General features: G+C 40.6%; 1 protein-coding gene across 4 annotated transcripts; it reads left to right on the top strand.

Moving 5' to 3' along the window:
- Positions 1 to 24,302, top strand: MSANTD1 (Myb/SANT DNA binding domain containing 1). 4 transcript variants are annotated; one of them, XM_032444507.1, is made up of 4 exons: positions 1 to 348; positions 11,294 to 11,558; positions 18,946 to 19,230; positions 23,261 to 24,302. In XM_032444507.1, exons 1-4 carry the CDS (start codon positions 72 to 74, stop codon positions 23,499 to 23,501), a joined length of 1,068 nt encoding a protein of 355 aa, XP_032300398.1. In that variant the 5' UTR covers positions 1 to 71; the 3' UTR covers positions 23,502 to 24,302. The 4 variants fall into 4 exon arrangements, with proteins under 4 accessions (XP_032300398.1, XP_032300399.1, XP_015718439.1 ...); XM_032444508.1 differs by having other exon boundaries at positions 18 to 101; XM_015862953.2 differs by lacking the exon at positions 1 to 348 and adding an exon at positions 10,170 to 10,832.
- The last annotated feature ends 3,625 nt before the right edge of the window (positions 24,303 to 27,927 follow it).

The raw sequence follows: 27,927 nt of genomic DNA, 5'->3' as shown, positions 1-27,927 counted from the left end.
CCCCACAGATACGAAGTTCTGCTGCGGGTCGGTGATCTGCTGTGACGAGTCCTGCATTGACTTCAAGGCTCATGGAGGATCTTCTATTCCCAGGACAGCAGGTACCGAAGATTTTCTTCCACAACATAAAAAACCCCAAAGCTATAAATGTGCAGGTGTGTGCACTCCTGTTTCCCAAGCCCGTGCCTCCGTACTGCTCCACCTCTGAAAATCAGGGCAAAGGAACTCAGAAGAGAGTTTTGGGGCAGCAATTTCTGAGCGTGGAGAGGTTGCTTTGTTTTCTCCTCTTCAGCTGGAGGAGGTCAAGGCCATCGCTGTTGCAGACCCTTGCAAGGATTTGCTTTACAGGTTTGTATGTCGTGACTAGGGGAGTTCACGTTATAATGCCTGCTTTTTGTGGTGATTGCTGATTTGGGTTTTTATAGGCTTTAATTGGCTGATGTTTTATCCTTGAAACCTGTTTGCTTTCCTTTGATGCACTGGCTCAGACATTGCTGTGTGAGTGGATGTATCAGAGATATTAACCAACAGAGTGAGGGGTATATTTTAGAGCTGTGGGCTTTTAACATTTTTTCATGGTCTTGAGATTCCAACATTTCTGTGTCCTGTGGAGGACATGTCTTCTTATGGTCACGTAGCAAAATGCAATTTCATTGTCTCTCCAAGCTCCTACCTGCAGAATTTGCTACAAGAGCATTGAGTAAAGAAAGACAAAATATTTTCTCTTTTTATCGATTCTTACGCAAAATTATAGCATGTAGAAAATCAGCTTGTGGTGTCCAAGAATGGTTTTGATTTGATTTGGTTTTGATTAACAATCGCAGTTTTGTCCCACGATGGTTCAGAGTCTGAAGGGACATCCATGTTTCTGGATTCTGGAGGGAAAATAAAACATTATTTTGCCTTTTGAGGGGTTCTGCTGCGAGGCAATGGCTCATTCCCCCTTCAGGTCTCCTCTCCTTTTCTCAGCCATTACTTGTGCTAGCAAAGTTCCTGTTAGAACTTTGCTAAGTAAAATAATACATGTGTGTGTATGTATTGTGCTGTATGAAGCAGCACAGATACTGGTTCTCTGAAGATAATTAACATGAGTCAAATATAAACAAAAACCTCAGTCAAAAGATCTACTTACTGTTTTACTGTTGTTTCATACAGCACTGAGCATTTGGGAACAAAAGAGAATTGACTGGAACATTTTTGGATGCAGAGTAACATCGATATTACATCATTTTCATAATCTGAACTAAGGTTGATCTTGCTTTCCCTTATGTAAAGCATGTCAGAAGGAGTGGGAAAAATCTGAATTATCTTAAAAGTGAAAGTGACTCCAGTAGCTTTAAGACTGATAACTGCTGATACTACCAGCAGTATTTTAAATGCTGAGGCAGGAACTTGCCTGCCTGAAGGAGTTTTAGTCTGTAAGATAAAAACCAAATATGGAGGCAGAGTAGAATAGAGTTTCTAATATATTTAAAGTAATGAGCTGTATAAATAACTCCAAGAATATTTCCAATATTAGTGGTGACCATTCTAATGGATTCTCTTCTGCCTCCCAGCAGAAGAATCTGCAGAAGGAAACTGAAAATGTTTATTTCTATCAAAGCAAACATAGTAAACTTGCACCTGATTCTGCTGTAAGGACCTTCATTACTGAATTATCTGGTTCCTGCATTCCAGGGGGTATTTTGTATTGCTTCAAAACCTTGTTGGAACTTTCTTTTGGCTTTCATCTCTGGTTAACTGACTCCTGCAAGATGCTTCAGAAGAAGCACATTAATTTTTGTCTTGGATTCTGCTGTGGCCCAGTGTTACGGCTTTTACCCAGAGGCTGGTGGGGGTCTGGATGTCAGCTGTAGTTATCTGATAGCTGCATACAATGCCCAGAGAGCACTGAGATCAGGAAAGGAGCTGCAGATTGGTTCATGAAATAATTTGCTTATTGTGGCATCTGGTTACAGCAGGGATCAGAAGTTATGGTAGCTGCATTTTGGCATGGCAATGTGGTACCGTGCAGGTAACAGTGAAGATCAGAGAGTTAATTGAGAGTATGTGATGTCATGTTGAACAGATCATGTCAGACTCACTGTTTTGCTTTCAGAAAGGCAGGATGATGGTATGTTTACTGTTGCCAAAAGAAATGGACAGGGTTTTGACTTGTCCCATGTAGTGGACATGACCTGAGTCCTCATTTCCTGGTTATGTGCTGGACTATCCAGCCGCCACAGCTCATGCATTCAGTGGTCCTGGCAGATGAGCACTTCACTGAAGTTCTTTGTAATGTATTCACAAAAAGTGATGAAATACTCCGTAAGAGGCCTCAAGGAATGATTAGCTTAATCTTCAATTATTTCCCACTGAGACTTGATGAGAAATCATTTGAAAAGGTAGACATGAGCTTTAATATAATCTGCCTGCACAGTTGTCATGAAGCAAAGTGTGCAGAGAGGAAAGGTGTTACAAGTGAAGAAAATCATGACATAAGGGTTGAATCTTTTAGTCTGATGACTTCTATGCGTTGTTGGTCTCCTTGAGTGGCTTCAGCCACTGGAATATGGCTACAGGGCATTATAGACAGTATGGGAAGAAGAGCACAAAGTATGTTGCAGAAACCTGAAAACCATTGCTATTAGGTTAAAGCTGCTGTATATTAAAAGAGAAGAATATTTTCATTTATGAGAGGCTGACAAGAAGCAGTCATACTTCATATACCCTTGGATGAGACGGTTTGCTGATCAGGCTGTTGAGCTCTTTGGAAACCCTCTGCAAAACAGGAGCTACAGCCAGGCCAAGTAGTTTTTACTCTTTTACAGTGAAGCAGGAGGAGAACTGAACTCCTTAAGTCCTTTTGAGCTGCCTGATTGCTTCTAGTAAACAGTTGCACAAGAGTGCCTCCCGTGGGAAATGCACCATTGCTTTCTGTTTGCACAGCAAGTGAAAAACTCTGACCACTTCTATAATTTAAGAGAATGAAATAATGCCTTGTGAGCTGACTTGGTTTTCTCTAAATTGTTTAGTCTTGGTACCTCTGCTATCAGATGGTGGTTTGTTACTACTTTGGTTAGAAGTATCTCTGGCCCTACAGTCATTAATGCTATTTTTTTTATATAATCAAATAATCCCAAATTCCTGAGCAATTGAAGATTCGCTTAGAAGATGGGGAAACAAAAGAGCTCCTTCTGGCTATGCAGAAATCTGTCAATTTAGTGTTTAGGAATGAAACGATAAGAATTCTCTTGTGCCATTCACATCTGCCACAGACTCTCCCTTGTCTGTATTTACATCTTCAGAGTGGATATTCCTTACATCTGTGTTGGTTTTGGTTCCATATGTTTTAAGGTCATCCCCCCATCCCACACACACCTTGAAACATCTGGGTTAGGTTTCATATTTATGCTTGGTGTGAACAACTCCTGTGCAGTTTGGCTGGAAGTGAGTAGGCTCTGCACTACTGAAAACTGAATCTGTAGCCCCCCAGTTTTCTTATTTTCTCACCTACTGGACTAGATTTGCTGCAGAAAACATTGAGTGCTCACTAATCTACCAGCAGTCAGGGTCATAGCATCAATAGAATCATTAAGGTCGGAATGACCAACGAGATCATTTAGTCCAACCATCAGAGTGACCACATCACTTAGTGTGGCATTTACCCCTTTCTCAAAAACCTCCAGGGATGATTAATCTACCACATTTAAAATAGTTTTATAGGACTCCATGATCCCTCTGGGTCCCTTGCAACTAGAGATGTTCTGTGACTCGCTTGCATTGTCTCCTCAGCAGGGGAATGGATGGTGGTAGGTACCAATATACAAAAGCTGCTGCTTTTGGTATAGTATCAGCATTGCTTGCCTCTGCATCTGAATACTCAAATTGCTGTGGGTATTTATATGCAAGCAAATCATGTTCCTTTTCTCTGTGCAGATCTATATTTATTCAAGGCATATCCTCTGGCTTACAAAACCAAATGCTGTGTTGAATGAAAAACTCTGGGGAGGATTTTAGAATCACTGGTGGCGGTGGACAGCTTGTGTTGGAGGTAGAGGAATTTGCATCCACAAGCAGTCTGTGGGTTTGCATTTGTTCAGGAGAATTTATGAAAGGAGGCAGAGTGATGTCCTTGGACTCTAAGCTGTAAGGCTGGCAGGAATAGTTCTGGGTGCAATTGCTAAAAGGATTTCTTTGATCCATGGACTGATGGATTTCTTGTCTTTCGCTGAGGCCACGGAAGGAAGTGAGTACACTCTCCTTTGCTCAGTGATAGCTGAAACAGTAGAAGCTGATACAGAAATCAGAGGAGCATGTTAAAGCTGGAATATAAACTGAACCCTGGTGGCTAGAGAGTGACTGGAGTGGAGCAGTGTGATAAACAGAGGATAGCCACAGAGAAGGAAAACAGCTGGAAAAAGCCAGGAGTCAATGGGGATCATACAAGCAATTGCAATCCAGGCTTATGTAGAAAGCAGCAAGAGGAGATGTGGTGTCTCCAGGCAGAAGGTGGGCTGGAGGGGCATGACTGGGTGCAAAAGATGGAAATGACCAAACCAGGATGTCCAGAGAGCAAGACTGGAACATTCCAGAGAAAATAAGTGGCTCTAATGCCTTTTCCTAATGGAGAAGCTTGCAAGACCTGAAATATTTGCAAGCTACTTAAAAGCAGCAGTGTTATACATGTATCACAATACACCTTTCTACTTGAGATGGCTCCTTATCCTGCCTGTCACAAGACGTTAGAGCCAGCACCTAAGTTGCCAGTTGTGTTCATCTTGGAGACGTGATCCACTGTGTTGGTGGCTGAAGAATTTGTGCAGATCATCTGAACCCAGGCAGAATCATCCCTGGGGGAAGCAAACTATACAGGACTTCACAGACCACATGTCTACGTGGCCTCTGTGGGGTGACATAGAAACATGTGCTTGTGCTGGAAACCCAGGGTGTTCGCAGCCTTTCCACAGAGTTTCTTATTGAGGAACTAAACTTTCCTGAAACACTCAGAGCACAGCGCTGGGAATAAAGTCAAGACCAAGCACTACTTGCTCTGCTGACTCCAGCTGAGCAGTTGGATCCCTTTGAAAACCATGAATGTTTTTCATAAAAGGACACCAAAACCCTTTAGGGATGACTGGCAGTGCTTGGCAGTCTGTCTCAGGAATGGCAGCTTCCTCTTGTGAGACCTCAACTTCCACCACAACTACCTCAGCTGATAAGCTCAGTGATGTGTGTGAGTTTGGTTTTACTTACCTTTTTGGCAGCTCTTGGATCAGGCCGGTACTTTAACAAGTATCATTTGATCTTTATGGATTCAAACACTTTTCTGAGATTTCCATTCCTGAAGCTGCCTTGCAATAATACCCTAAACACCATTTACATTTTAGTATTTAAATCTTTTATGACTTGATATGGAAATCTCCTGTGCCCTAAATATTTTATCTGAAATACTCTTCTTAATCCCGTAAACCTTCCTCTGAGGGTCTGCATAGCTGAGCAAAACTTAGCAAGGGGAAAAGAGTAGGGATAGCCTGGGTGTGTTGAGCAGAAACCTCAGAGAGCTGGAGATGCAACCTGGCAGATGTCTTTGATTGTATGCTTTTTTCTTTTTCAAAACTTGGGGCTGAGCTCCCCCCCCCCCCCCCCTTTCCCAGCTCTGCTCCCATTGTGGGCTTTGGCAGGGAGTCAGCAGGACGGCGAGGGGATGCAGATGGCTGCTAGGTGGATGCAGCGGGCTGCCAAGCTGGTAGCAAGCCCTGAGCAGTGAGGCTGGGCTTTTGGCAGGGGATTGCCAGTGACTTGCTCTGCAGATTCTCCAAGGCCGGTGGTTGCTGGAAAAGGGCCCAAACCACTCTCCTTTCTGGAAGAGCAGCAGGCTAGAACCCATTTATTCAACACAGCTGTAATGCTTGCTACCAAAACAAAATGAAAACTTGCTTAGCGGGTATCCTATGCGAATCCCAAGTGCTTTATACTTAGCCAGATCTCATCATCATGGTTGAACCTGGGGGCTGAGCATCTTTCTAATGGATTGATAACCTCCTGAAGTATTTATTTTTAACAATTGCTGCCTTTTGTGTTTCTGTTAGTGAGGGATTACAACGGCGGCGTTAATTCTTGCTCTGGGGAAGAAAGGAGCTCGTGGGCAACAGAATCACGGACAAAAAGCCCGCTGCTATCATCTGCTTTTTCATGGCTTGGCTGCTTTTCTGCTGAGCTGCAGAAAAGTTGCTCAGCACAAAACAAAGGACGAACTTCTGTGCAACAAGGATTTTTTTTTTCTCCCCTCTGCAAAACATGTCGGATCCAAACTGCAGCAGATTAAAGGCTACATCTGAAATGAACTGTTTAGAATAAGTTCTCAGAGGAATTTACTTCTGAAAGAGAAATATTTGCATAGTGTATTAGGAGCAGTTTTTAACACACAAGATGCTTTCTACCACGTTTTATTGTACTGCATGCTGGCAACCAAACATGGGCAAGAGAGCGTATTGACTAACCCCTGTATGTAAGCAGGACCAAACTAATTTCTTTTCAGGGGGATTCACAAAGCCATTCATTGGGGGCAGAGTGATTTTTCTTTCTAATCTGATTTGTTGCTTCCCTTTCAGAGAAGGAGGATGTCAGTTACTGCATATTGCAGGGCTGCTCCATGTGCTGAGAAACTGCAAACAATTTCTGAAGGGCAAGCAAAGCTCCAAAACACTCTGCTTGCCCTCAGTTGAACTGGGAGGGTGTGACATAGAGCTGGTCTTTGCTCCCTGCAATGGGGAGCTGAGCAATTAGAAATCAGATGAAGTTTAACAAGAGTAAGTGCTGGGTTCTGCTCCCTTTGCTTTCTGCTGTTGGCCTCACCTCAAGCACCGTGTGCTATTTTGGGCACCGCAGTGTAAGAAGGGCATAAAACTATTAGAGAGCATCCAAAGGAGGGCTGTGGAGATGGGGAAAGGTCTAGAGGGCAAAGTGTGTGAGGAGTGGCTGAATGGCCCTCGGTTTGTTCAGCCCAGAGCAGAGGAGACTGGGGTCTGAATCATGAGTCCCTGCAAAACTATACAACCAAACTTGGTACCGTAACTTTTGATCTAATTACTGCCAGCATACCTGGTTTCTCCAAGCAGTGAACTCCCTGGGTTCCCTTCAGCCCATCAGATCTTTCTTCTAAAATTCCACGTATTTCCAGTTCCCCCTTGTCTGCTGCTAATGATTCCTGGCCTGATTGGTCTCACCATGAAAATGCTGCTGAAGCCTCGTTTCCCACCTTCTTTGTGTTCACCCTGCTGCCACTCTCCATCCTCCCCTCAGACCAAACGTCTGTGAAAAGCTGGCTTCCATGGTTACTACTAAAATAGGCAAAGGAGATTATTTTGGTCAGAATCTGTCAGTTCAGCAAGATCAAATTGTTTGGGGGAAACGATTCTGATTGCAGTGAAATTCAAGCAGGATGTGGCCTATCAAAATGAAATCAAAGTACCTTCCAGCTTCTCCCAACTCGCAGACAACTGGGATCTTCTCCTCCCAGCAGCACTGCTCAGAGGCTTTGAGCCTGAACAGCCTAAAATGGTATTTGCTGACAGTGTTGCTAAAACTGGGTTCAGATCTTAAAGTCTCGGCTGACTTAAAAAAAATAACCCAAAGTAATGTACTTCCATTTCTGAAATCCAAATGGGCAGCTGCCTGTGTCAGCAGTCATTGGAGACAGCCAGTTGGAGCATGTGAGGGATGTTGGTGACAAGTGCATCATTGCCTTGGGTGGTGCAGCTCTTCTGGCAAGCAGTTATGCTTGGATTGGTCACCAACCAGTCTTGAGGTGAATGAATCTTATCTGGCCGGTGGATTAAAGTTGCTTTATCCAGGAGAGGAGTAAACTCTTCAAAAGGGCTGATAATACCAGGACAAGGGGAAATGGATTTAAGTTGAAAAAGGGTAGATTTAGGTTGGATGTTAGGGGTAAGTTCTTCACTAGGATAGTAGTGAGGACCTGGAACAGGCTGCCCAGGGAGGTTGTGGATGCCCCGTCCCTGGAGGTGTTCAAAGCCAGGTTGTATGGGGCAACCTGATCTAGTAAATGTGGAAGTTTGGTGGCCCTGCCAGGCAGTGGGGTTGGAACTACATGATCCTTGAGGTCCCTTCCAACCCAGGTCATTCTGTGATTCTCTGAAATCCCGTAGTTCTTGGGACTGAGAACTCTCCCATTACAGGGTCTCTTTCCTCTCAGGTCTGTTCCTCCAGACTCAGGATGGGGTTTAGCAGCAGATCTGCAGAGCAGTCAGCAGATTGGTGCATTTTAGAGATGTGCTTTTTGCTTCCCCTGGCTATGACAAATGTAGGGAGGATTTCTGGGGTAAAAGAATCCTTTTCCTCATTTCCAGGTTCACAGAGGCAAACAGGCACATCACCAATCACTGGCCCCATGCACTTCAGTAATGCAGAGGAGGCAGTCTCTATAATTAATAGTGATGACTTTCTCAGAGGACAGGATAAAAACTTGAGTCTTGGAAACTTAGATTCCCTTCTGCTGCTGAGGGGTGGGGAATAAGGGAGGCATTATTCGAAAGCATTTCATTTAACAGATGTTAAATAGCACTATGCCACTAGATCAGTCTGTCAATTAACCCTAATAGGAAACAGCACAGAGAGAAGTAAGAGATGCGTATTCAGGGCAGTTGTGGTCTCCATTCCATGGGGGCATGGCCCCGCAGGCAGGGCTATGTGGAAGGAACGGTCCCACATGTGCCCAGCACATGTGGATGAGAAGAGGAATGTCGATGGACCAACATGGAATGAACTGGCTGCAGCTGGACCTGGTGGTTGAAGTAGAAACTGGGTTTAAAAAATTGTTATAGCAGAGACCGTGCTTAACTTTCCTCCCATCCCCAAGTGTATATAACGTGCTATAGGTTTCAGCAGTGTTTATCACTGTTTTCACAGTCCAGGTGGATTAAAAGCTGGAGGACACAAACAAACCTCTAATGCAGTATCAAAGGCTGAAAAGCAACCCTTTCTTTACAGTGGTTTACATCGGTCTCTCTAACAAGAGACCCACAGTGTTTTTCCTCTTCAACACCATATTTCTTCCTTAAACTTGTCCTGGTGATTCCCTACCACTGGCTATGGATGCAATGGATGGAATTTGGTACAGTTGTACTGCATGGAGCCCAAGGTTAAGTGACGGGAATTTCAAAACAAAACGATAAATTAATAAAATGAACGTGTCACCAGCTGATCCTCTTCTGACCACCATCTGTCCCCTGATCATGTGATGTCTCCCAGCTGGCCACCCAAGAGACAAACCACGCAAGATCAACAACATATGCTGCTGTTTGCACATTTTAAAGGTAATAGTCGCCAGGCTGTCATAGCACAAGTTAATAGGAGTTCTTTGGAAGCTAGGTGGTTTTTTTTCCCCTTTTCTTTTTAGAGGAAGGCAGTGACTCAGCAGGTATATTTCTGACAGAACCAGGGGAGGGCTGGATCAGTGGAAGTTCCTGTGTACAGTGTGTGTGTGATATCCCACCTTATTCCATGGTTTTCTGATAAACAGCAGAATGCATGAAATGCAAAGAAGGAAAAAAAAAGCCACAACAACCCATCACAGATTTTAATAGCGTACCTTTTAGGAACACGATGTGCTCTCCTTGCCATGCCCAGGATGCAAACCAAGCCGTGCATTTTAAAACTATTGTTAAGATCAAGGATGTGGTTATGAGAAGACTTACAATTTATAGGATACTTAAGCATTAAGGATTGAGGCACAGAACATTTCCTGGGGATTAACGACTGACTGGGTGAGCCTCAGGCCATTAACCCCTGCCTGCCATTAATCTTCAGGAAGTGCCCTGCAGTGAGGTGCCCATTGCTGTTATGTGCTGAAAGAGAATAATAATAAGAAAGGTCCGTGCTTTATTTATTTATATTTTACGTAACGCAGCGGTATTTGGACTGCAGGGAATTAACATCTTTCTCTCTAGCTGCTCGTGCTGCTCCAATTAATGCGTTTCATGCATCTCACTGCTTTGGGAAAGGCGCTGCCTGCACTGATGTAGGTGGGAGCAGGATGTGGCCCTCTGCTCGTGTTGCACTGTGTCTAATACGACAAATAGGTGGTGCTTTTCCAGTATCACTGCTGGCAGAATTCTGCTCTATATAAAACCCAGCTCAGAATGCTTGTTTTACAGCAAAGCAATTTATTCACAGTTCTAAGGATCCTGCAGCCTTTTCTTTCTCTCTTTCTTCTTTTTTTTTTTTTTGTGTAACTCGTTGAATAATCCTTTTAGGTTCCCCATAAAGCAGGTGAAATGCTTCTGCTGCAGTCCTAAGGCAGAACACAGGCTGCATAAATAGCATCTAAATTGCCAGGAATACAAAATACACAGAGTAATACATACCTACAAAGGCAAATTCATCCTGACAGGACTGCAGTACACGCTTATCAGCAGCACAACATCTCGGGGAGGAAAAAAAAAAAGTGGCTTTGTATTAAAACTGCACATGCATTTCTCTCTATATTGAAACACTTAAACGGGCATTTTTGTGCATGTGCTTAAAAACAGACGCAGGCACCCTTTTAATGAGGCTGCCCGCTCCAACATTGATTAGCTCCGAGATGTACAGTAGCCATGAAGCTGGATGATGATTTTTCTTGTTTTTTTTTTCTTTATTCTTTTCTTTTGCAGAGTATCTTTGCAAAAAAAAAGGGGAAAAAAAGCTTTTTTTGTGCGTGTGTGTGTGTGTGTGTGTGTGTGTGTACATGGCCTCAGTCCTTGCAGCCTCCCAGAGAGTCTGTCAAGGCGCAACTTAAAAGCTCGTTCAGGCGACCATGACCCCCCGCCAGCAGATTGTCTGCCTAAAAGGTAAGGGAAAGGCTGAAAAAGAAGTAGAAACTTAAAAGTAGCTTCTCAAAGGCTGCATAGATCTCTCTCTCTCTCTCTCTTCCTCCCTCTCCCTCTCTCTCTTTTTTTTTTTTGTTAAACCTAAAGTGTTTAAAAGCTTTAATATTGATGGCCTGTCAACTTTGTCCTGATTCTTTGGCTTTCAGTTAAAAGGTTTTTGTTGTTGTAGCTTATGCAGTTGCTCTGTTGCTATGGAAACGTGACATCAAAATGACGTTTCTCTGTTTAAAAGCTTTTAACTAAATTCCTGCCTGTCAGATGTAGGCCCCATTTTGTGCACTCAAGCTTCAAGCTGTTGCAAAAAGGTTTCATATGTTCTGTTGTCATTCAAATTCTTTATCCACATATGCATGTCTTGCACTACAAAAACCTAAGCTAAAAACTCAATCTATATTAAGTGTCCTCTTTTAAAACCCTTTTAGGTCAGTCAGCAATGGCTGCAGCAGAAATTCCCAGTTACATTGTCTCTTCTCAGACTGAGAAACACAGGAGGGCCAGAAACTGGACTGATGCAGAAATGAGAGGTTTAATGCTGGTCTGGGAAGAATTTTTTGATGAACTGAAACAAACTAAAAGGAATGCCAAAGTTTATGAGAAAATGGCTAACAAACTCTTTGAAATGACGGGAGAGATTCGCCACGGAGAGGAAATAAAGATAAAAATTACAAATATGACATTCCAGTACAGGTAAGCTTCAGTTAATTCTTTTTCTTTTAAGAGATGTTAGCAGGGGTAAGGCTGCTCTGTTTGCCTTTCAGAACGAAGCATCCTTCAGCAAATGCGTAGATAAGAGATTAAAGATTGTTCGTATCGCTTTTAACGTTCTCTCTCGCCATCGCTGTTACGTCATTGTTAATTTCCCCCCCCCTCCCCATTTCATTGCAAACTCCGGGACAACTTTGTCGCGTCGTAATTAACTGGCGGTGTTATGATGTAGAGGGATGGAAATGCAGTTAGTGGGAAAGCAGGGTTTGCTGGTTTTTTTTCCCCCCTCTTTGCTGATTGTGTCAGCAGCTGCTTGCAGGGAAACTCCTGCAGTTGGAAGTGGCCAGAGAGGGGTCGGTGTGACAAGGCAAAGTTTTGCTTGCTTTGTAATAAATACCGAATAATGCTTTTTGGGGGGAACGAAGCTCCTGGGTTTTGTTGGTGTGAGTTGAAGGGTTACACTTCAAGGGGCCGGGAATAATGGAATGCCTTATTGCTGAGTGACACACATTGCTATAATTATAAGCAGCGCTGCTATATCTGCAGGGAGGGGATCGATGTGCACCGTCAATACCGGAGCTGGGGGAGGGCGGAGGTGGCTGCGAGGAGATGAGATGGAGCAGGAGGGGAAGTTGGCTTGGAAAACACCAGACGTTTGTTGTTTCAAGGGGGGAAAAGGAATGGGGACTTAGCAGATATAAATGCTTCTCTCTCTCTCTCTTTCTTTCTTTTTATCTTTTCTTTTTTCTTTTCCTAAAATTCTTATCTCTGTGAGGCACAAACTGCTTCACACTGGAAATCCGGAGTGGTGATTTCAGCCGTGTGCTTGTAATGCAAGAAAATCAAATATGTGACTCTTTTATTTAATCTCCCCTCAAAGCTAGTATTAATAATAAAAAAAAGGTTATTACAGCAAGCAACCATGTTAAAACTGCTTGCTTTTCTGTAAGGCACCCTCCTGTATTTAATGCAGAGACTGCTCATCACATAGAAAACTAGGAAGAATCCTGTAAACCCCTTAACTTTGAATGTCCTCCTGCGTTTGTAAGACCTGCAAGCATAATGTTTAACATCATTTTCCATAATATTAAATCCACGTTTTCCAGCAGCTGCTAATGCCTCCAAAACGTTTGACTAACCCTGTCGTAATCCTTGTAATTTTCTTCACCCAGACTGAGAAGGCTGGAAGCACGATCCATTTTTGCCCTGCATCACCCAGCAGTTGCCACTCAGCTGCAGAGCTGGGAGCTGCTGGCTCCCAGGCCCCTGCTTAGCCTGCTTCATCTGCAGCCTTCCTGCTGAGCAGCACGGCTCACAGCACCCGGATTTTACAGGTGTCTAGCTAGCAACACTGTGCAATACTGAAGTGCCATAATTGCCAAGCATAATAGGCTATCTCTGACAGCCTTTGTTCTAAATATTCAGTGTTTTCATCAGTCAGAATTAGCTTTTCTAATTAATGTTTTTTCTTTAAAGTTTGCAGCGGGGGACGGGGAGAAATGAACCCCTCGCACCCATGCAGTCTGTGTGTGTGGAAACAAGAGTGCTTAAAGAAATTCCTATGTCTCTGTGAACTTCTGAGATTGCTTCTGCTGAGTGTTGTCGTGCTGCTGCTGTGTTGTGCAGTGCATTGCAGCTCCCTGCTCATTGATTAAGATGCTAATTTATGAGAGTTAGAAAACTGCCTTGCACCATCACGAGGCTGTTTCATTTTACGCTCTTGGATTTGAAATGCATCTCATTTATTGTTTGTTTCTATCCAGTGCAGGCTGGCGTGCTTTGCTTTCAGGGGGAGGTAGTAGAAAACTCAGGAACAAATACAAGCCATGACTTAAAATTCATCATTTTCTGGAGGCTTTTTGTTGATGTGTGAGAATAGGAAATATTGTGATGAAACCTTATGATGTTAGTCGCCATCGACACCTGAGCACCTGAGTTTTAATCCACATTTTGGTGTCTGGAGGATACTTAAAGAAGTGTACTTAAAGGTGCTTTACCTTAGTGCATTTCCACACATCACAGCTGCACTCTGCAATGAAGAAAAAATATCCTGAAAGTGGGTAAAATCATCAGAGACAGTCTGTTGTAAAGGATCTAAACATCAAATGTTGTAAACACATAATAATGGTGAGCACATAATGGGGTTTTCCAACCTGAGGATCCCATAGAATTTTGATCCAGTCCTATATTGTTTTGCTTGTTTTGCCCAATAGAAGCCATTACTCACAGTGCTGAAGAAGCCAAAGTGAGACAGACATATACATAAGTAGGGGAGGAGCAGTTAGCAGCAGGTATTGCACAAACTGCAGCTAATGGAAATACATCGGTGCCAGTGGTGGAGCTCAGGCTGGACTGACAGCCCAGGTGTTTGCCTGGGTTCCTGGCTGCATCTTATGATCCCATGTGGAATGCTGTGCTGCCAGACAAAGTTAGAACAGGGGTAGCTCGGAGCATGAGAGCTTCTGTCACTAACACAATTTTAGGGCAATCGTTTTCAAGTCACCTGGGTAGCGAGCTGTATGAACATCCCACTGCACTTGTCAGGAGGGACAAGTGGCTGAGCCAGGCCTGCTGGAATTCAAGTTACCTTTCTGATGTGCTGAGTATCAGAAGTTTTGCTGGGATTAGTATTGCCATCGCTTGTACTTCAGCATCACTTAGAGTGGTTGCTGAATTCTTGCTATTATATAGGCTACTTGGGGTATTCGGCACATATTACCCTGTAATTAGTGCTTCTGAAAGAAAGCACTTTCTCATCTATGCTAATACACTGCGCTTAATGCACTGTATCTGCCGTTGTACTACTGCTGGCATAGTATGCTCTGGCTTGTTGAAATAAAACAGGGTTTGGAAAGCTTGTACAGTCATCCTCAGTTTTGACTGATTCCCTCTGATGTTTTAAAATAAGAGCTGTGTGAATGCAAATTTATTGTTTTCAGTAACATCACCCTCCCAAAGCCCTGGAAATAGGATGCAGCTGTTGCTATTTGATTTGAATCACTGTCAATTAATGTTAGTGATTGGTAAATTTGAATCCGTCTCATGATTTGAATATGTGATCAGTTTATTTTTTTGTTTTCATGTGTACATGATGATAGCAATTAATTATTGTTACTTGCATAATTCATTGCTATCCTCTATGACATTAAGCAAGTTGAATATTTGACCTGTGCTACAGCAAGCGATGAAATGTAAGTGCATCAGATTTAATGCAGAAAGTTAAATTTGAATACTTCACCAGCTTTCTCTTTAATTTCAATAATTTATAGCAGATGCACAACTTAAGTACTGGACTTTCAGACATCTTCCTTTCCCTCCCCCATTGACTGGCTCATGAACAGTTGTTATTTATTATTTATTTTGAAAGCTTTTCACAGAAACCCCAGGAGATGAATCCTGTATCCATTCCTTAAGGCAAGCAATAATATCAAATACTGTAATAATAATAAAGAAGTGATAGTGTGTTGAGCAGAGAGTGGGAAAAAAAAAGGCAAAACAACAAAAAGCAAATTGTCTTCACAGATGAAATAACACTTTTTAAGAACTCTCTAGAATGTGATATTGTAATAACATTGTAATAATTTTATTTCAGAAGGCAAATAGGCACAGAGAACAAAGTCTGAAGAAAGGTCAGTGGCAGCACAAATTACTCAGCTGGTGTCGCAGCCCATTCTGTGGAGTGTTTTGGCAGTAGGACCTCAAAACCCATTAATTTGTTCACTTCCCTCCAGTAAGGCTCACAGCCACCGTTCAGACTGACTGGGTAACAGTGTTTTTCATACTTCAGTAATTTGTCCCCTGGAAACTCAACTTTGATGCCACTTTTTGGAGAGAGCTCTCTGTTGCCTCAGCTCTCAGCTGGATTTTAATAGAGCCTCATGAAACTGTGACAGGTCCAGATAAACTCAGCAGGAATTTATTTTGCAAACTCTGTTGACTTTCTCGCTTAATCCTACCTTCTTTTTCTGCCTCGCTCACTCACTCAGGCAATGATAAATGTTTTCAAAGTGTTGAGTGTTTGGCTTGTCTTCTTCTCTTTTCCAAACTGCTGCATCCCAGTGTAAATCATAGAATCACAGAATGGCTTGGGTTGGAAGGGACCTCAAGGATCATCAGGCTCCAACCCTCCTGCTGCATGCAGGGCTGCCAGCCTCCGCTTTTAATACTAGGCCAGGCTGCCCAGGGCTCCATCCAACCTGGCCTTGAACACCTGTAGGGATGGGGCATCCACAGCCCCTCTGGGCAGCCTGTTCCAGCACCTCATCACTCTCATAGTAAAGAACTTCCCCCTGATCCCAACCTAAATCTTCCCTCCCTCAGCTTAAAACCATTCCTCCTTGTCCTGTTATTATCCACAATTTCAAAGAGTTGAAAAATGTCCTATTTCTTTCTAATTTCTTCACTTTTCAAGGAAAAAAAAAACAACAAGAAAACCAACTAAAAACATGAAACCAAACCACACAAAAGCATAACAAAGAGAAAGGAGCTTTACATTTTGGATGCAACTACAACCTGTTGTGATTATTTATGATAATGATTGACTGGGAGCAGTAAGTGCATCTTTGCCTTAGACTTCAGTTCTGCCAGGGTTACACTTGGTGCACGAAGAAGATCTCAGCTGTTTCTCTTGGTTTTCTGGTTTGTTTCAAAATAATCAGTGAATCCTGAAACTTGATCTTAATGTTGGCCAAGTTTTAGATTTGATTTGTTCTCCCTGTTTGCCTCCACCACTCACAGTTTTCCTACCTCTTTTCCAGCCCAGACACTCCCTTCTCCATTATCTTCTCATCTCTTTATCTATTTCATCTTTTTTCCTCTGTATATGAGCCAGATTCCGTACAGGTTGCTGCTGGTGCTGCTTTTAAGCTAATGAAATTCTCATGTCAACCTCCTGGTAATGATAACTTTCTTATTTCTTTTAGCCAAGAGCTATGTTAAATAGACAGAAGTAGAAGAATCTGTATTCATCCAATGTAATCAGAGCCATAGAAATATCTAGTTTTGTATAGCTGCAACCCTAGAACTGTGTGGGCAGATAACAAACTGCAGCTCTCCTTCAATCCTGAGTGTTAGCAAAAATGGGGTCTAGGCACATACCTGAGCTGATGCATAAGAAACCAAAGTACTGATATAACTGGATGTAATACCTGCTTCTGAAAAGTTTTGCTCAAGTAAGGAAATTAACATTTAGTTCAGGATGATATAATAAAAATAAGGGAAGAATAATTTGAATGTTGTTCTAGGGATAAACTTGATAATGCTTGGAAGTTAATGTATTAGAATAGTCATCAGGACACTGATTCAAGGCAAAATAATGCTGGATGGAGCTGCCTTCTTTGAATGTAGACCAAATATGAGGCCTTCCCTCAGCCTCTTCTGCTCTGGGCTGAACAAGCCAGGGGACCTCAGCTGCTCCTCTTACGTCTTGCCCTCTAAACCCATAACCATCTTCATGGTCCTCCTTTGGATGTTCTGTAGTAGTTTTATGTCCTTTTTATATTGTGGTGCCCCAAATCCTGTCCCTGGGATGACTGAATCCTCTGCACAGATTGGAGGTGGAATGGATGGGCAGCAGTTCTGCACATGGACGTGGGGAGCTGCTGACACTAGGCTCAACACAAGTCATCTGTCTGCCCCAGAGCAAAGTTGGCAGAATACCACGTCTGAGCTTTTCTTGTCCTTATTGAGAGAATGCTTTGCCATTCTGAAGGCTCAAACCGTGTCTGGTGAAGTCTTAATCCAGCTGCTGGACTTTGCTCTGACATGGCAGGGATGTGCTCACGCATGGATTTTTGCTGTCTTACCCATGGGAATGACAGACCATGGTGAATGCATTGCGATGAGTAGCTGAGGATGATACAATAAAATGCTTAAATGTACTGAAGGTTTTAACATGGACAGGAAAATGGGAAATGTAGACCCAGCTAGCTGCTTATAGTAGTGCAATTCATATGTTTGGCATGAGAGTAACCTGAACAATTAGACAGAAATAATCAATATCAAATGATGGTTGCTATGAGCCTTGTGCTTTGCTATTCTGTGTCTGTACTTGATGGATATAGATGTGTTTGTAGGTCGTGCTGGATGTTCTCTGACTATGAAATTGCAGCAGCAGGTTGTGAAACATGTATGAAATTAAAATTTTGAATGCATAGAGGGCATGAAAAAACAGGCAGCTGTGGAGGGTTTTCTATGAAATACTTTCCCAAAAAGCTGGGAAAGCTCATCAGACCTTGCAAGGACAAGGAAAAAAGAAGATTCCTTAAATGTCTTCAAAACCTAAGCAAATCTTTTTGCCTCCTTTTCTCACTGGTGGATTTCCCCTTAACCTATGCTCAGTGGTGTCTAAAAGGAAGAACTTCAAGTTCCCACTTTTAAGTTTGGCAGCATTTTTATCATGTTTACATGTTACTTAATTCTATCCTTTTTGGGACTGATGTGGGCAGGATGGATTAAGAGGAGGGTTAAGACTTCAAGAAAAAAGGCTGGGCCAGGTGTCCAAGAAGAGTTTTCATCTTTTCTTTTTTTCCCCTGCAAACTGAAACCTCTTCATAGCTGGGAGAATTGGATTTGTTTCTTTTTTTTTTTTTTCTTTTTTTTTTTTTTTTCTTTTTTTTTTCTTTTTTCTTTTTTCTTTTTTCTTTTTTCTTTTCTTTTTTTGTAATTTAAATTAAACCTGGTTCTTGAAAATGGAGCTTTTGTCATCAATCTTGCCCCTCCTGTTTTCTTCCTTTGATGAACTTTCGGATGGACTAACAAGATCCCATCTGGGAAAAGAGGAAGTTTTGGGGTGTTAGTTGGCCAGTGGAGTGTCTCTGAGATCACATAATCACAGGGGTTGGAAGGGACCTCCAGAGATCATCGAGTCCAACCCCCAACAATGTGTCTGTTCACCTCGGGCTTTTCATTCCTCAATGAAATATTTTTTTAAAAAGCATAAAAAGTAAATAAAATATCAGTGGATGTTAAGTGGGTGAACTTCGCATTAGGACTCAGTGATAAATCTTGTAACAAAACTCATCAGAGGCAGCACAAGGTCATGGCTGACAGTTCTTTCACTGTAATGTTTTTGTTTACTGTTTATAATGTATTATTAACTGCTTTTTATTTATTTATTTTGAAATAAATGAAGTTATATTTCTTCCCACACTGATCTTCACCTTGTGAGATAAGCGGGCATCTATATCTTATCATTGTTACTGGAATGTTCTAAAGGGTGATGTTGACCTTTTAGGCAAAGTGAGGGGGAGAATATGAATGATATTTGTAGACACTGATATTCATAATGGGAAACACTCATATGGAAGATATGTGTGGAAAGTACTTTAAAAAGAAAACAAGCTCTAATGTTGTGTGCCTTTTCTTGCAGGAAATTAAAATGCATGACTGACAGTGAAACTGTTGCGCCTGACTGGCCTTACTACAAAACCATTGATAGGATCTTATCCAAAGTGACAGACCACAGTGATGTGAAAATGCATGAAAATCAGCAACCAGGTCCTTCTACATCACAGACAGAGGCCTCGCAGTCACCATCAGCTAAGTCTACGCCTCTGTATTTGCCATATAATCAGTTTACGTACGAAGGAAGGGAAGAGTGCTTCGAAGATGAACATTCAGAGAGCTCATCAAGCTTACTTTCTTACAAGCTGAGGTAGCATCTAACTTGTTTCCCTGCTTTCTAGTATTTCATAGAACAAAAGGAATCTGCTATCTCAAAAAGGAAATCCTGGAACATTTAACAGCTCTTGCAGCTTTACTGTAAATCACAAATTGAGATACGTTTCCCATTCTGTTGAATTTGGGCAATTTCTTTCTTCTTTCATCAGAGATTGGAAGGGAGTAGGAGGACTAGGCAAAAACTCATCTAATATTGCCAAAATGCAGTGTGTGTATCTCTGCTCACAGGAGGTGGTATGTTTGTGATAGGAGTACAGGCATGCTCATGGTAGTGCTGCACTATGGTAAGAGATGCAGCATTTTGCTTAGATGATTTTTGGCTTGCTCTAGGATTTATTTATTTTATTTTTTGGTTCCATTTGGTTTTTGTTTTGGGAGGAGTATGAGATTTCCCTGGCTTTGGCTATTATTAACATGGTAAAATGTTGCTAACTGAATATTGCCGCGGACACTGAACCGCTGTTCATGCAGTTTGAAAGAACATTGCATGCATTACATAAAATGAACAATGTCATTTTTTTTTCTCAAAGTAAGGGCGTGGCTGAGAATGCAAATGTGTTTTCTTTTCTGATAAGACCAGAGTTGTCTGAAGGCAGCATTTTAGCAGAAGGCAGGCTTGTACACTTGATATGTACTTTAGACTTCACCAGTCTCATTTTTCATCCGGAGTGGTGTGAAATAAGAGTTTATTACAGTTTTCTGGCAAGAAAAAGTTGGTCCTGAAGATCTTATCATGAGTCTGTGAGGCTTTAACTGTAACAGTAAATTTATCTGTCAGTCATGCAACTGAAAGGGTGTAAAGCTGGAAGAAGAATCAACCTAACAATTTTAGATTATTGTTTCCAGGTCTATTGGATGGGTAAAACTAGGATAAGTCCATTCAATCAGTCAAGCAAATGATCCTTGAATAGCTGACTATTTAAAAAAATGGTATATAAATTCTGAACTGTAACAGTCTTCCCGTTCACAAGCAACAATTTTTTTTACATCATAGTTCATAGTAATGGCCTGACATCCCCTGAAAAACAACCTCTTAGTATCTGTGACTGCCAAGATATCTCTCATGCAAGAACTCCCTTCCCAGCTCTTAAACTGGTTTCCAATAATATTTTTAATAGTTAGGAGGTTGTTTTTCCAAAACAATGAGGTACATTTCATACACTAGGCTGTTTTTTAACATAAAGATGTAATTTTTTTTTGTCACAAAGTGTTAGATTTCTTCATATTAGGGATGATTCCCTAATCCTGGGATCATATTAATTTTTATTTTTGTTGCAGTGCACAGGTGAGAAAAATCTTTGAAATTTCTGTTTTCTTTTAATGGACTGCCTGGTATTTGCTCAGTATTTTACAACCTTGTATTGTATTGCAATGTCAGTAAAGCATCTGACAATAATAGAGTTATTGTTGGATAATTCAGAGTGCTGGAGTCTCATACTGCAGCTTAAACTTCTAAAATCAGAATTTCTAACAAAACTGAGAATGACCTTTTATCTAATTGAAAACAGTGTTTTTTCATCCCATGGTCTAACGTATAGCCTTGTTTCTTTATTGTTGAAATAATGACAAACTATAATTATACAGGTTGTGAATGGGGTTCAGACCTCATCAGCTTTACCATTTCTACCACGCTGAAAACAGGAATGAAAAATTTACTTCCATAGGTTAATAGACTATAATAAAACCTCAATGTAAGCTGGGGTGGCTGCCTGTTAAAAAACACCATCCGTGTATTTAAATTCAGTTATTCTGATGTGGAGCCTGAAGGTGTTGTGGAGGGCATTCTGTGGTATGGTTCCCCACAGCAGTGACTTCTAACTCAGAGCTTCATATCTCTGTTGCCTCAGTTTCTTTGTTCTTATGATTTTACTCTTAGAAATTTTTCACTACACATCCATTCTAGTACTGATATATGCAGGAGATGGAGAATTCACTGTAACAATCTGTTCCAGTGATTATCCCTTGTTTAATCCAGTGTTCTAGTTGGTTCTAGTTGGAAAATGGTGAGTTAAACTTTATTTTTGAGGCCCTCCCAGTATTTTTTGCTTGTTTCCTTGAAGTAGTTGTGTATTCTGGTCATCCCATTTTCACTATTCTTCTTTTTGAAAAGTAAACTGAATAAGTTGGTACACAAGGCTTACACACCAGAGAGTAAGAGTAAACTTTTTTGTGGTTGTACTCTACAATTCAAGGATGAGTCTCATTAACTCATGAATGCATTTGACTGTAAAGTCACACAATCAAGTCAGAAATGGTAGTTTGCTCTTGGGATCTATAAATCTTGGAAACCAGTAATACTGGAGACCCATTTGCCATAAAGCATTTAGAAAGGAAGAGTTGTTATAGTGGGTCTGTGGAGGTAACACACTTGGTAGACAGATTATTCTTTGTATTTAACTTGTTCTTCATAAGTTATTCTAACAGAGTACTGAAATGATCCTTATTGAGTGAGTACAGGCCATTTTTTCCTTCAGGTCTCAAAATGTACCTTTAGAACCTAGGCTTGGCAATGAGTGGGGTGCTTCTTTGGCAGGGGGAATGGATGCTGCTGCATCTGCATTGCCACAAAGGCTGTGGCTGTGCAGAAATGCAGCGCAGAGAACCATCCGATGTTTGCAGTGTGGAACACTGATCATTTCTTACACTGATGCCTAGAGCCTATCAAACTAGACAAACTCCTAGCTGAAACTGCTTGAGAGATACTGATGCTGATGGGATGCTCACCACTGAACCATATGTATTTTATTCCTATTCCAGCTTCCCTCTTTAATTTCTGTTAGAAAAAGTTATTAACAATGGATGGGTTTCTTTGGACCTATAAGGAGACCTAGAACTTCTCATGAAAGATGGCTCAGTATCTGAAGAAGCTCTTGGATTCAAATAGCTCCTTCAGGAATTACTGGACATCTTTAGATTCTTCTTTTTTATTATTATTATTATTTTTAAATTTTTTTATAGACATCATGTACATTTGTAAAGAAAGGCTGTTGTGGTTTCTTACCTGTGCATAGGAGGATGTAATGTCCAAATGACTAAGCCGTAGTGAAGCAGTTTCCTTCCAGATCTATTCTATTCTCTTTCCTCTAAGATTTTAATAGCATTTTTAACACAATCCATTTATTTCTTTTTATAGACCTCACCCTCTGTGTTTCACTACACCCTGAAATGTCACAGGAATTGTGTCTTTTTGTTAGAGTTGCCACAAGTCTTCCAGGTTCTTTGGTCTGTTTATTTTTTCTGGCAGAGATATCTGAATGTCAAGAAGGATAAGAACATATATGGAAATGTAATACAGATCTGTCACAGATGAGTGACACATCCCTCCCCACTCCCCTTCTTCACATCAGTAAAAACACATTCCTCTAGTGCCTGGTTGATGTCCTCATTCAAGGTTGTCTTGAAATCTACAAGTTGCTGACATGGCATTCTGCTCAAAACTGTGCTTTTACCAGATTTCCCCTAGAAAGAACTCAGTGTTTGGCAGAACACAGCTGAGACTGCTGATTGTGTAAAGGGACTTTGAGACCCATCATTGGATAACTTTGATGCTGGGGACTCCAGATACATGGACTTGTCATGCTAAGATTGAAAGGAAGTTACTCATCTGTAACTGGAGGTTTTTCAGATGAGTAGTTCACTCGCAGCTTGAGCTACAATAGATATAATGACCACATGAGCAAAAAGCCTCTCCCAGCACAGTTTAGAAACTCAATATGCAAAAGTCAAGATAAAAAGAAAATGTTATTCCTAAGATTCTAGTCTTGTTAAAAATTATGAGGTTTTAAAACCTATTTTTGCAGTCAGTAATGTTATAAAACAGAGAACTGAATACTTCTGTTTTGGCACAACTATGAGAGGGAATTCACTGAAGAACATTCTTTATTAATTGAGCCTAGCTATAGCTTGACCAAGAATGTAGTATAGTATACAACTGTAGATCCTAACAAAGCTTTTTTTTCCCCCATAAATGTGTTTTTAATTGTAAACAAATCTTCCTGTTTCAGAACTGAAGAGAGACCAGTTAAGAAAAGGAAAATGCAAAGCTGCAGCTTTCAAAAGAAGAAGCTAAAGTTAATGGAAGCGATGTTGGAAGAACAAAAGAAGTTGAGCAGAGCTATGGAAGAAACCTGTAGAGAAGTACGCAGGATTCTGGATCAGCAAAACATCATCCAGGTTCAAAGCTTACAGCTACAGGAGAGAATGATGAATCTACTGGAGAAAATGATTTCCAAATCCAATGTGTAGTTTCCTCTGTGTTCCTCCTCTGAAGTTATCATTGATATTATAGACATCCCCTTACTGCACACCTTATGTGTGTTTGTTGCCCTGTTCCCAGGTTTTCCATGGAAATTAAAATCTTAGTGTATTCTTAGATAAGCAAAGAGAACAGATAATGCAGGGTGAGAGCTATCTGGCATGAGAAAAATAGTGCAATATATGCCTAAACTGAATTATTTTTATACAGAAAGATTAAGGGATGAATAGCTCTGGGAATTTCAGTACTATTCTGCCTAGATCAGATATTGTTTTACAAAGATGTTATGTATTTCTTCACATCAAGGACCATACCCTGACCTGTTGTTGAAGAACAAAGTAATGTGTTCTTAATCATGCTAATTGCATCTTGACTTTGATTGACTGATGATTAGACCCTGGTTTGAAACATACACAGTGATTGTACAAGTGACCTATGCATGGTTCTTGTGAAGAGCTACTTGGGACCACAAGATGTCATTTTAAACTCCATGCCTCATATGAATAGTACTCTAATGTATGAGAGTAAAAATAGTCTATTCAAATACACTTTTCATAAAATACAAACAAATCCTTACTATATACTGAATACTAAAATGTATAGATGATACTTGAAGTTGCTTTTGATATTAAATGTTTAATTTTTTTCATTATTAACTGGAATCTGTTGACTTAATGAGCGACCAGCAGTGGAAAGTATCATTTCTTCTCTATCACAAAAGAAAATTATTGTACTGTGTGTATATACAAATATATATCTATCAAATGAAATAAAGGAAAAGAAGAAACGTACTTCTTGCTGGGCAGATAATACGCTTTGCGTTGGTGAAAAGGTACTAACAGTCAAAAGTCTTTAATTCTTAACTATTGGGTAAAGATCTCTGCTAGTGCATATATTGATGGAAGTCCTCAGGAATATTCAGTACCTCTTCTTCATCGTTTGCTGGTGGCACAACTTTAATATGCAAGCAGATGTAAGGCAGTTCGGCATCAGTACACCACAAGAGGGAGCCGAAGGCATGAGGGATTGCGTTTAAACCCTTGAGGTGAAGTGCTAGAGTTTGATTCTTTAATGAAATATAACATTGCAGTAACCTTTAAAATGCAGTCAGAAGTTCCTCAGATGAATTCTTTTGTACATTTGTTTCTGTTTTCTTCTTGAAAAGCATACTTCTGCTTTCATTGTATTTGCAATGAAGTGTCTAAGGTCAGATTCAGATATAGAGGTACAGAGTTAATGTTAGTACTGGAAACCAAGGCCACCTTCCATTCTCAGTATTAAATAATGTCTTCTGTTTAAATACAGTTTTTTGAAGTTGTTTGCGTTTTCCTATATAATTTAACATATTTTTAGCTACACTAATATTATCTAAACTATTTCAAATCCCAGACACAACCAATTAATCTGTAACTACACCTGGTGAACGGGATAAAGGTTACATTCACCAAACAAATTAATAATATATGGAAGTAGTTCCTTAAGGATCCAGTAGGTGTGACAATTCAGGATGATGCAGATCTAAAATATGATTACTGTATGTAAATGTGGCCTATTCCTATGGAGCTTAATTTGTAACACCACAGTAAGTGACCACACCTGCAGCAAATGTTGGCTCTTCAAGGATAAATGAAACAACTTTCCACCATGCCTCTGCTACAGTGATTGGATGACCAGAGAAAGGGCAAATGTCTGTCTGGATTCTTCAGGACGAAATTATATGAAATTATATAATGAATGTGAGACTCCAAGTATTTTGGAGTCCCTGAACTGGTTTGCTCTGAAAGAGAATCATGAAACCTTATACTACGCCTGCCTGCAAAGCCACTTTGAAAACAGGGCTATTCTTATTGTTGTATGGGTGATTAGAACACTTGCAAGAGTATTGCCCTACATGCATACATGCAAGGGAAAATGTACTTTGTGCTTCGTCGTGTTTTTGCACATTGCGAACATAGATGCATTACAGATTCACGTAGGCTGATGTATCTGTGCTGTCGTGCTTTCCGACACTTGTTTACAGTAAGATTTAAGGAAACTCTCCCTTGACTCTAAGGGAGTTAATAGTATTTACTGGTGTTATTTGCACAAACCATATAGTAATTAAATCCAATTAATCAGCCATGCCAGCGGCAACATATTTGAACTTTACACCCTGGAGTACTCAGCCTGTCTCCCTGCAGGCTATGAGAATTATAATTCCAGAACCGTAGGAACACAGGAATGAAGGAAATCTGATTCCTTGCCTGCTGCCATGAGCAACCATGTCACATAATCCTTTCTGTAAATGCATGGAGCTGTACCTTAAAGTGAATTTGGTGTCTTGCTTCTAGAATTATAAAAGAGCCACATAACCAATTGGTGAGCTGCAATTTAGAAGATTGTTTCTAAGATTATTCCTGGTCCAGGAATCTATTCCTTCTTGTATTGATGCTGTTATTTTGCTGCTGCTTCGATAATTACTCCTCAAAGCCAGTGGTCAAATCATGTGTGGGTCTCCAGAAGTCTAATGCTCTTTTCTTTCATAAAGTAAGGATTATTTTGATGACTATTTTCCCATCTTTTCTCTTTGAGTTCATCCTTTTTAAAATGAATGACCCGAGTGACATAGAGCGTTCAAGATGAAACTTTTAAACTTGTCATATATAAGTGTATTGAAGGAAATAGTGTTTACTGGAGACAATTTGTTTTTGTATCAAGCATCATTTTTAAAGTGGTTCCTTCTTCTTTTTTAACTGTTTCTTTAACAAAATGTTTTATCTCCATCCTTTCAGACTATCCAAATTCTCCCCATTTTTATGCAGAGTGAACACAATACAAGTTTACAAGTTAAAAATTCCCAACCTATGCTGTTTTTTATTATTATTATTATTATTATTATTATTATTATTATTATTATTATTATTATTATTATTATTATTTGCTGCTGTTTGTTTTCTTTTAGGATTGACTGAATGTTAACTTGAAAAATTAGTCTGGGTGGATTTTCTGGTCCTTTTTTTTTTTGGAAGATATGCAATGATTTCTCATCTTGATGGGACAGTTTGCTGCAGGTAAAGAGATTTGAGATATCCAAACCAATTATAACCTGAAAGACTTGCCTAGAATTGAAATGCTTGTTGGAACTCCCAGTTTTGGATCTGTATGAGCAGGGAGCTGAGAGCATCATAAATACTCATGGAGAGCACGTGCGGGGTTACTTGTGTTTAGCATTGCGACTATGACATTAAAGGAACTCCCTCATGGTTTCTAGAAGTGTGATCAACAAATAAACTGTAGCGCAGGAAAAGAAATTTGTTATTTTTAGGGCAGTAACGGGGTCACCACAGTATGGATATCACTTTCACAAAGTGAAGCGCGTGTATTACATACACGCGTACAGATGGTGCAGATATAAAATATAAATATGGGAGGAAAAGCACTGCCTGAAGGCAGGTGACTTTGTAAGAGATGTGAAAACAGAATGAAAAGGAACCTGAGGAGGCATTGGGAAACATGCAAGGAATTGAGTAGAAGGGGATTGTGATGAAAGATGGAAAACCTTGGTTGGGTAAAGGGGCAAAGTAAATCATAGAATCATAGAATTACCCAGGTTGGAAAAGACCTTGAAGATCATCAAGTCCAACCGCAGCCTAACCAGTACCCTACCTCTAACAACCCTCTGCTAAATCATATCCCTGAGTACCACATCCAAACGGCTCGTAACACAACCAGGGATGGCGATTCAACCACCTCACTGGGGAGCCTATTCCAGTACTTAACTACCCTTTCTGTAAAGAAGTTCTTCCTAATATCCAACCTAAACTTGCCCTGGCGCAACTTGAGGCCATTCTCAAATTCTCAAATGTCTCAAAACAAATGTTCTTATTATGTGGAAGAGAGGGAACATGGGAAAAAACAAGGAAAAACAATGATGAAGAAGAAAATGGTAAGAGCTAAGTAGGCATCTACAGATAAGTCAGTTGAGTAAAAAATAGAGTATGGTAAAGAGTGACATTTTTTTCTTATGAAAGATAAATAAGTTTCTGGACAATTATTACCAACATTTTCATATGTTGGTAATAATTATTTGCTATTGAATACAGTTTGTAATTAACTGTATTCTTTTTTTCTCCTTGATTTCCTATCAGTTTAAGATTTCAGTTTATTTCAGGCCTTGCCAACTTCGTTATCCACAGAAGCAGGCAATGTATTTATGGATGTGGAATCTCTTTCAAGTTGTCTCCATAAATGGCTATCATATCTTTTGCAAAGTACAAAACTAGCAGGAAAATGCACCAAGAGTTGTTATTTCTTTTCCAGACTGCCTGCCCCAATCAGTGTGAGCAAAAAGAGCTTACAACTCTCTGTAGCCTTACCCTAAGCAGACAGCCTGCTACTGTGAATTAAGTCTCTAGCAGTAGTAGCATCAATGGGACG

The sequence above is a fragment of the Coturnix japonica genome, chromosome 4 (genome assembly GCF_001577835.2).
Source record: "Coturnix japonica isolate 7356 chromosome 4, Coturnix japonica 2.1, whole genome shotgun sequence".
In the NCBI taxonomy this organism is placed as follows: Eukaryota; Metazoa; Chordata; class Aves; order Galliformes; family Phasianidae; genus Coturnix; species Coturnix japonica.
This window is presented reverse-complemented; position numbering and strand designations above follow the sequence as displayed.

Bases quoted from the DNA above. Each gene is read 5' to 3' on its own strand.
- MSANTD1 (XM_032444507.1), top strand. From the start codon at position 72: ATGGAGGATCTTCTATTCCCAGGACAGCAGGTACCGAAGATTTTCTTC. The intron at 349-11,293 runs GTTTGTATGTCG...AAACCCTTTTAG, and splicing joins TGCAAGGATTTGCTTTACAG to GTCAGTCAGCAATGGCTGCA. The intron at 11,559-18,945 runs GTAAGCTTCAGT...CTTTTCTTGCAG, and splicing joins AATATGACATTCCAGTACAG to GAAATTAAAATGCATGACTG.